Below are 10,075 nucleotides of genomic sequence, written 5' to 3'. Positions count from 1 at the left end.
GATTGGGTGCTTTAACCATTGAGCCACTGGGAGGATTATATCGAGGGTGTGTTGGTAAAAAAAGCTGACATGTAGCATAACGCTACAATCATATTCGTGCACACTCGTTCAATTCCTTACCATGAAATTAAATGAAGCTTTTAAAATCACAATAATGTACTGTTTTAATTTACACGATCAGTGAAAGAAACAAATACGGTTTGATGTAAGTTAGCTTGTTTATTACCAGAATCAGTGTGTCTATTGAATCTATCCTTTTTAATATACAACCATAGTCTATCAGATTGTATCCATGACTGGTAATCAAAACCAAATACAAAGCTTTTGTAAAAGAAAGCACTCGTAGCTTACAAAAATTGCTAAGTTTTTAACAACCCATTGTCCCCTCTATTTACCCTTTGCTTCTACTGAGCAGAACTTTCCCGTGGTAGTGCTTATGAGGTGATTCTTACTCTTTAGTCTCACTAAAATCTTACAGAAATAAGCATCCTCCCCTCAGGAAAAATCGTTTGTTTTACTGAGGGGAGAGGGCGGCTGGGCACAGGCTAAGGAGAACTTTGCTATTCCAATAAATCACAAGTGGATTGAGATATTTGTGAAAATTTTTAGGATCAGGGGATATGGGTTAAAAAGCGGCATTTAATAGCGTAAGCAAACTAAGATCAATGCACTTGATGCATATCGTTCCCATGGCAACAGAACCCTTAAAACACTTATCTACAATATTTACCTGTGTCATATGGACAACAGCCGTCTTTTAATTTTTAACTTTGCCCTAATGTTAAGAAGCTATTGCAAAAAGGATGGAGTAAACTAATTGAAACAATCAAGTTTGGTTTTAGGCTGCATCTGCTTTAAACAATCACACGAACTAAGAACAGCTCAGAAACAACTAGATATCTCATGTTCAACCTTCACAACCATTTTTGAAAGTACGTAACTGTCGTTTGGCACGCCCATGAAGTGTCCAGCCTTCAGACCACCAGTCAACAGCGGTCCCCAGAGGGCTTTATTATACTATAATGATAATATTAATATAATATTACATGTGTTAGTAGCGTTCTGAAAAGACATTTAGCATTATCTGATAGTAAAGTCACATAATCCCGCCAAGCCAGTACACACGCGTCAAAGAGCAGTATATGATGCGGACTTGGGTAAACTAGATGTTTGTCCGTTGTATTCTTGAACTCTTTGTACACTGATTCGTTTGCTGCTGTCTCCTCGTTTCGGCGGGTCTGGTCTTTGTTGATTACTGTTATCAGCACGTGTTTCACCTTCCATGCGATTTCTGTAAGTCTGCACATGTTGAGGCGGGTCTATCACCCAGTGTATTACATTTTCAAGTGGATTTTTGGTGACTTTTTTTGTTCGCCGAGCGTGCTCCTCGCTCCGCATTAGTCCATTATATAACCGCTCTTCGGCGATCCTTAATCTTTCGTTTTGATTCTCATCATAAGACCAGCGCTTGGTGATGCCTTTGTAAGGCGGGCTGTGAGGATTGCCCACAGTCAAGTGATCAGAATCACCGGAACTTTCCGAACACGAGTCGGAAAATGGGAAAGAGATATCGGACGATCTGTCGGAAGCCGATCGGCCTCGCTCACTGGATTCTATGACTTGGAAATTACTTGGCAACGCATAAGTGGCCCTTTCATTATACGCCTCATTTCTTTCTCTGTTACCTCTTTCAGGAAATCTCTTGGAGATGATGAATTCAGACTGTGTTCGAGGCCTTCCCTCTACGATGTCTAGCTTTTGTAACGCTTCGGCTCTAAGTGAATTACGTTTCTGGCTCTGGTTGACGAACTCGGAGAATTTCATCTCCGTCGATGAACGTGGCCGTGTTTGGCCTGGAACAGAGAGTCTGCTATGACCAGATGTGACGTCATCAGTGGACGATTTGTTGGATGTTGGCGGCGAATCCTCGCTTCCCGGTGGAGACACTATTGGTCAAAATACAACAAACGTCTGATTTAATATTTGCAGCAATATAATATTTGCAATAACCCGTTTGGAAGTCAGACAGTCAAATGTAAATACATGCTAAGTAAGAGAACGAACTCTTCAAAAAGGAACGAGGAGGATGCAGAGCATAATTCGTTTATTTTTACTGAAATTCTTGGGTCGTTGCACATTCTTTCACTATGTGACGATATGACCTCTAACACTGGACCAGTACTGATACACAATACGTTTCTTTGATAAGAACAACTACAGACCCCAGTTGTTCAGTCAAAGAGCGGATATTTTTATCCACTGGATAGGTCGGTATCCCACAGATGAAATGTGCGCAAGATTTTCCCGATAGGCCTATAATTGGTGGATAGAGTAGAAGCGTATGTCAAATTTAAGAATGTAGCTTTTCTTGTCGCCTAGCTAAAATCTAGTAATTGCGCAGTGGGAGGGCCGATTAGATATGAGTTGCGCACGTGTTACGTCATTGGTCATAGACACTAACGAAATGCGTGTTTTTGTCTCAGATTATTTCGCTTCGACAACGAAACACGGTATATGAATAAATATTATTGTATACATGTACAAACGTATACCGACAGCAATTTACTGTAAATAATTACTAGGTATTTTTTGATGTAGGGTTGTCATTAAAAGAGACGCTTTATGTTGGTAACTTTCGGCCAACACCAGTGTTGTTTGACGTATTCAATTTTCAGCCACATCGTGATAGAGACTCAGCGAATCAATACAGTCGGCAATTAAGTGAGCTCAAACAGTACAAGTCACGAAACTCACCTTTGCCTAGTGGACTTGATGCTCTCTCCACGCTTTTCCAGAATTCATCTGACAGGTTCTCAAGAGACTTGTGATAATTAATGGCCGTTCTTGGTCTGTTCTTGGAATCTTTGCCCTCTGTGTTTTCTGTTGGCACAATGAAATGATATTGGACTTTTTCTCATTAAATAAACATCACCAAAAATTGGAATCTATTTTGTACATTTTTTGTGATATTTTAAGATTTTGCTTGGTGAAATAAGCACTCTAAAACACGCCTAATGTTCTTCAGTTCATTGAACACCCTACAGATTAAATAAGCCCTAGCAACATGCAGGATGTTTGTCCCATGAACCTAGTTTAATAGCCTTGGCTGCACGACTGTCCTGAAGCTCAGTGGTAGAGCATCCGAACTAGTTATCGGGACTTTTCATGTCTTAGGTTCGACTCCTGATGGGAGCACTCGGATTCCTTTTTTACGAGTATGCGTCTGTAATGTTCAGGTCACTGAAACGTTTTCTTTATGTTTCTGCATTTTAATTCTCGTGTAACTATTCGTTGTGAAAGGTGACCGCCGCAAAAACGAAAAAAAATATGGCAGTTTACACTGGATATTAAGCCATCGATCAAAACAGGAAACATGCCTCGCTTGTGCCCGGCTTGTGGCAGAAGTTTCGCCAACTGAAGTAGGAAATTGTACGATTTTACTAATACAAACGGTTTAGTAAGATTTAAAAACTGTAAATAAACTATCAATAATGTGCTGAAACGACGGAATCTGTTTCACGCTGATTTAACTTGAGACTTTAGAGAAGTTAGCGGTCTAAAAATCGCACGAGGCTGTTTTATCACGTTTGACTTGTTTGTCACACTCGTCACCTAACTCCTACTCGAAGTAGTTACTCGTTCATTCAGGAATTTCCCGTAATCTAAATCCAAAAAATTATCATTCGTGAACTCAAATTACCCAACAAATAAGTCTATAAGGTTTGACAATAACGTCACTTTCGAAGAGTTCGCTTAGTTTAGGAAAGCATCCTTTTTCGATTACAATTCAGCGGGGTTCAACCGAACATCAAAGGAATTATCATAACGGCCTTTCTTAGTACAACCACAAAGTAAGATATTAGAAATCCGAAGAAGGTGTAGGGCCTACATAACAGGCAAGTTTACGTATAATGAGAACTAGCAACAATAAAGTTTACAAACTTACCAGTGGCATGAGGGTCATATCTGTACAGAGACCTAAAGTAGTTGTCTGGGAGAAAGAGAAAAAACACAACATCAGTGATTTCAATATACGAGAGAGGATTCCAATACACAACAACATTGAAAGTTTTCGTCACTGAAACAAGTCCACAGAATGTCTTGAACAATAACCTTGTATTAGCCGTGCTCTGATTATGGTGGGCTTGTTAGCCAAGTTATTGCTTGTGTCGGAAAATTTAGGCTTTACTCGCTTGAACTTCAACATTCTTTCAGTCTGATCAAACGTTGACAATACTCTTTTGACGCTTCACAATTGACGCCAAGTACAAACACATTAGGTCTTCTTTTTCATTGTCGTCCATAGTAAACAGCGACTGGAAAACAGGAGTAAAGCCAGTAAAGCTGTCTTAACGCAGAACCTTATCCAGATTAAAACTCTTCCCTTAACGCGGGTTCGACAGCAACGTGAAGCGATAACAGTTACTGACGAATTGACCAGTGAACCGCGGAACGTATTCTAATCCAGCACGGTCTTAGAAATTTTGCATTCAAGTGCAAATCTCTCGGATATTAATCGTCATTGGTGCGTAGGTATATTACTTTCCGCGGTAAAAAACATCAAGTCTGAAGTGTGAATGTGATTTATCTAGCTGTTGGTCCGTTAAGGGCAACCGACACTTATTTGTGGCTGTACAATAACAGCTCGCTTCGATATACGGACAACGGATATTAAAATAAGCTTTCGACTTCATTAAACAAATTAACCCTAATTATGCCGAATCATGCATTAGTTACTTTCAAAGCAATCAAAATGTCTCGTTTCGTTTACATTCCTATGGCTTGCAATTATCAACACCAGGTCTCTAAATGACATATCGATTGGTGTTTTATGTTGGTGGATATTTTTCTTGTTATGAAGCACTTCTTCGAATGTATTATAATTCCAATACTGCCTGCAGGGTTATTAGAGACAGGTGGTGGCAACAGAAATATCATGCAATATTTATTTTATAGTTTGATTTTGTTTGGGTTTGTTCTCGAATCTATCAATCATGCGTGTTACATTTTAAAAGTGCATACAATACGTAGAAAAATCTTGCACAAGTTTGCCACGGGGTTTCAATTATTGCTTTCCAAAGCATACCGTACAAAATTAGTTAACTGCTTCGTTTAATAAGATAACTAAGGTAAAACCGCTTTTTGTTCCAACGACAATAGCATTTGTTGTTTTTTGTCTTATTACTGATTGTCCAGTTCTTTGACTTTGAAGTTCAGTCAGTTCGCCGCCTTCAAACCACTAGATACACCGCAGAAGAATAGAGAGATTTACAATCGCGTTTACGGCAAAAGGCAGACGTGAAATTCGCGTTTATGTTTTCTGAGAATCTGAAAACCGCGAGCGGCAAATGAAGGATAAACATGCTCACGTGGTCATTTCTGCCGCTTACCGTAAACGTAAGGCTAAATATCTCCAATAGTAACCATCGACCCGCATTAGGTAGTAAAGGGCCAAGACTGATTTTCTGAGACATATTTTCTGTTTAAAAAGGAAAATTCTTGTTTTTCCGTTTTACAACATAACTGAGAAATGAGACTTTTCTCTACGCCTCTTTTACAAACAAACATTCATTCCAGCCCACGTCTTTTACCTGAAAATAGGATTAATATTATTTAACGTCTTCGAACGTTTTTAAGTCGGCTATTTGAAATCTTTATTCGAAGTCTGCTTAAGGTTATGAAATACCTGAACCCTTACTGAGCCACCATTCATAACAAGTCGATTAAAAATAACAGGCAGCTCATTAAAAGCGGACTGAGGTAATAAACAATGTAGAAAAACTTGTCTGACATAATACTGCACAAGATGGACCGGGTGCATATTGGTTTGTACTCGTTTCCTTCTCTTATAAGATAAGCTGGCTTAATCGTTCCATTTTTTTTTAATTATTTCTTTTCCTTAACATAACTGTGTGGGTCTTTAGTCAACATGTTATTACCCTAGTTCGCATATTTATTACGCTCGTAACATTAATTACCTGTTCTGTATCCACGAGCAGGGAGGGTCAGCGCCCGCGTCTTGCTGATCTCGCTGAGGTCTGGATGCGAGAGTGAGTTTTGACCTTTGGTCAAGTTCCCGGATGTCAGTAAATTCTCTGAGCTATTAAGTGATTCGTCCGAACCGGAGGCACTGGTTTGAAAAGAACTGGAGCGAGATTTAGGGTCTTGTGGAATCTCTACAGAAAAAAAAAAAAGACAGGATAATTAAGAAATCATGACATAGAAAATAAGTGTTAAATATTATATGCTTTGACGCACTCTGAATTTCTTCATTTCCTGTGTGAAAATGAAGACAAAACCTCGATGTTAGTCAAACTACTCCCAGACTACTCGGTGAAACTCGCAGAATGGTATATAGCTGTGTAGAAAGCTTATTCGGAAGGCATCCATTTAACTTCTTTTCCTAAACAGTACAACATATCCTGCCAGCAGAACCTTGTTTTCCATGTCAGCCCCTCTTGACTCGCCAAAGAAGGAGGAGAAAGAGAGCTTCAGTTTGTCAAGTCGCCGTAGTCCAAACTTTCTAGCTATGCACACCGTTTTAGAATTAATCAAAAGAAGAAATCTTTCTTCGAGAACAGATCTTTGTTTTGTCAAAGGCGACCAGTGACAAGTGCTGCCAATGGCGTGACATGAATTTACTCGTTGTAATGTATGAGTCAAGTTGGAGACCGAATCAAGTTTGAGTCACGAGCCTAGTTCGAGTCAGGATCCAACTTTTATTTTTTTATTATTTTTTTTTGTCTTCTGGGTGTTTTTTATCGTTAAAATGATGATGTGCCAGTTGTAAACAGAAAGATTAACTGTTTGGTTTGAAACATTTTTCATTATCGATCACTAGAGCCATTACCGTTCTGATTCGCTGCTGCTTTTAGAAAGATATACAATATCCTTCAGTGTTCATAAATTTTCAAGCAGATTAAGACCTCTATTTGCATACACCTGAAACAGACATCCAATTTCTGCGGCTTACTCCCCGCCACTCAAGCGCCATTTTGTTGCGTCCATTGGACACCCAAAATAACATAGAATAGAACCTACTCCCTTCGTGGGAAAAATGTTCACAGCCATGTTTTTTTTTTTCTTTCAAACACAGCGAGATAGCCGCCTCAATTTTCTCCTTATCCGCGGGATTTTGAGCAAAAATTATTTCAACTCGTTGCATGTGTTGTATTCAACAGAAAACGGAATACTAATCGTCCGCAGCCATCTTGGAAAGTAAGACAAAACTGGTTCCCCTGTGCTTTAAATCTAAAATGGGGCGAAACGAGTGTCCATTAGCTTTGGTCGTATCTTCACAAGGTATAGTGAAAAGCTTTAGTTACCAGCAACACTGGACAAACCCTTTCAGGAAATCAATCATAGACTTGTTCATTGTTTAACGTTCAGTTGAACAGCAGTTGGCACATCACTATGAAAGCAAGAATGAGAATCAAAGATATCAAGGAAAGAAAATAAAAGAAACGAACCTGACTTGAACTTGACTCGTGACTCGACATTGACTCAGGCTCGAATTTGACTCGTCACAACGGGTAAACTCGCGAGACATATGCTGTTGTGGCAAAGGATGTCAGTATAGGTATTTTACTTGTTGATTGATTATTTTTGTTAATTGATTTCACGAGAGAAAAAAATCTTGATCCCTTCTTGAATCGCGAGCCTTTAACTCTATTATGGGAGCATATTTAGTTGCTGGATAAATACGCTGTTGTGTCGTTTGGCCGGAGCTTTGCTGTGATGGCATAGATGACGAAAATCGTTTGCAGGAAAGCACGCGTCCAAGATTCGCCCGCTGTGAGGATGAATGCTTTTTTACAGCGAACGTGCAGTTATCCTTGTAACGTATTCAGTTAAAAACTTCTTAAAAACTGAACCATGACGAATTATTATGATTTTGTGGTATTCGGATCAATACACAATAAAAATTTGCAAGCTGGTTTTCGTTTTACTTTTTTTAATTGTTATTTAACTATAATTTGCAAGAATTTATTAGTAGTGCAAAATGGGTGTAATTTTTTTTAAAACCCGTGATCATCTGTGGACTCGACTATTTGACCAAGAATAATAGAAATTAAACTATGTTTACAAGTTTCTTAAATTACTTCTATTGCACTGTTCTAAGGGAATTGCGGCTATTTCAGAATGAAAATACTTTGCGTGCCTAGAGTAGTTCAATAATGGAACGTAACGTGCTAACTCGTTGAGTTTATTCTCATTATCACCAACTCACAAAGAGGTGATAACGTCAAAATTTATGAACTCATTAGCACTCATGGACTCGCTGTTTCGTCATTTTACTAAACATAACTTTCAACCTTTCAATTAATCTCCTGCCGTTTTGAAAACATTCTCCTGTCGAGCCAGAATAGCCACGATCGTGCTGGAATTTTACCGTCTCTGTTTCGAATTGTTTTACTGTTTTGTTGCATAGTCAAAGTAAAGTTTTTTTGCTGACAAACAAGCATCTCTAGCAGAATATAAGAGTGTTTTCTTGCGGTTAATTTTATTTCCTATTCTCGCTTGTCTTTTTGTGGTAGAGTTTACGCAAAACAATTAGTGATTCGTGGAGCGTAACGTTTTGAAGACTGAACGAGTCACGTCAAGTTAAAAAGCACCTAAATCTTGACAGTGGTTGAATTCGGCAACATCTCATTCCCGCGCTATGCTCCAATATTGGCCACATTTCGCCACCATGAACTGGTTTGCAAAAACAATATCACTGTCTGCTTCCTCTGAATAATGGCGCATCTTGAATGCAATAATTCGGGGCTTTATTCACTTTTGGTGAAAAAACATTCTCGATGCATGTATGTCTTACAAATATGAAGGAAAAATGTCGAGTTCGCAAGTGTTTAAATAACCGCGGAAAACAACATTTCAATTTCTCGAGCAGAGGAGAGTTTTTAAAGTCATAACTTGGTTGGTGAAGACGTAATAAACCATAGCTTATTTTATTGAATCAGCAATAGTATAACGTGACATAATCCACACAGTTGTTTGGCTGGGAAACGAAAAACTTATTTCCTCTTCAAATACACTTTAACTGGTATCGATCACCTGTAAAGGCGGCAAACTCGGTACCTTGGTCGCCAGAGCCTGCGTGGAGCAAGGGTTCTAAACCAAGCATTTTAAACCTGAGTATTTACTTTGCGACCAATACTCTTAGATTGTCACAAGCTTGTGATTTGTGATGGGTTATATAAGGCAGCAATTAAATAGCGTATAACACCTCAAAACAACACGTTGGAGTACTTACAATCTGCTAGGCTCCACACTACAAACAAACATCTTTCAAGACTGTAGGTTATTTAGGATTTGAGATTAATCTACACCGGTTATAGTATTAACATGTTAAATGCAAGCTGTTGTTCACACACGGTACTTACTCTGGCACAAAGGGCAAGGTTTATCCTCGAATAGGCATGAATAGCACCTTGGATGTCCACACGTATCGATGAGCCTTCTCTTATGCCCGTTGTCATATCTTTCTCCGCAGTCTGGACAGGTTATAAACTTGGGTGAAGACCACTGGTTATCCATAGCTGAAGGCATTGGCTCAGCAAAACTGCCGGTGTCTTGATCGGTTACTGAAACGCGAGCAAACATCGTGAAGAAAAGATGCTACGTTTTAATGGGCTTTGTGCGTCGGTGTATCTGTGTTAGACATCGACGACTGGGACAAATACTGGGTAAAATTGGCTCACTTCAGCTCAGGTAACTATAGCTGGTTGTTTGGTTCTCGTTTCCCTGAGCACGATAAACTAATTCAGTTGTAACACTAAGTTTCAACTCTCAACCGCACAAGTCTGGACTAACTTCAGTCCAATATGCCTCTGAATTATTATGACGGAAGAAGGCGAGAAAAAAACAAAATATAACACCCGGGGCCTGATCAATTGAAGGAAAATACCTTGAATGACAATAGAACAAAAGGAGCTGTCAAAAAACTATTCACTAGAAAATTGTGTTCAGAAATGTTCATTTTAAAGAAAGAATTGATTGGTGACAACGGTTTTGTGAAGAGTAAAATCTTGTCGAAGTGCAAAATAAGGAATGCAGCAAAGTTATTGTAGAT

At 39.0% G+C, this 10,075-nt stretch overlaps 1 protein-coding gene across 1 annotated transcript; it reads right to left on the bottom strand.

Annotated features, from left to right (window-relative positions):
* Positions 1–199: 199 nt before the first annotated feature.
* LOC146488553 (uncharacterized) lies at positions 200–9,854 on the bottom strand. The gene is made up of 5 exons (XM_085118332.1): positions 9,387–9,854; positions 5,979–6,176; positions 3,947–3,991; positions 2,751–2,880; positions 200–1,930 (listed from the first exon to the last, which is right to left on the bottom strand). Exons 1-5 carry the CDS (start codon positions 9,604–9,606, stop codon positions 1,129–1,131), a joined length of 1,395 nt encoding a protein of 464 aa, XP_084974458.1. The 5' UTR covers positions 9,607–9,854; the 3' UTR covers positions 200–1,128.
* Positions 9,855–10,075: the final 221 nt, after the last annotated feature.

Source organism: Pavona decussata, unplaced genomic scaffold, assembly GCF_977016875.1.
Source record: "Pavona decussata unplaced genomic scaffold, jaPavDecu1.1 SCAFFOLD_9, whole genome shotgun sequence".
Lineage (NCBI taxonomy): Eukaryota > Metazoa > Cnidaria > Anthozoa > Scleractinia > Agariciidae > Pavona > Pavona decussata.
This window is presented reverse-complemented; position numbering and strand designations above follow the sequence as displayed.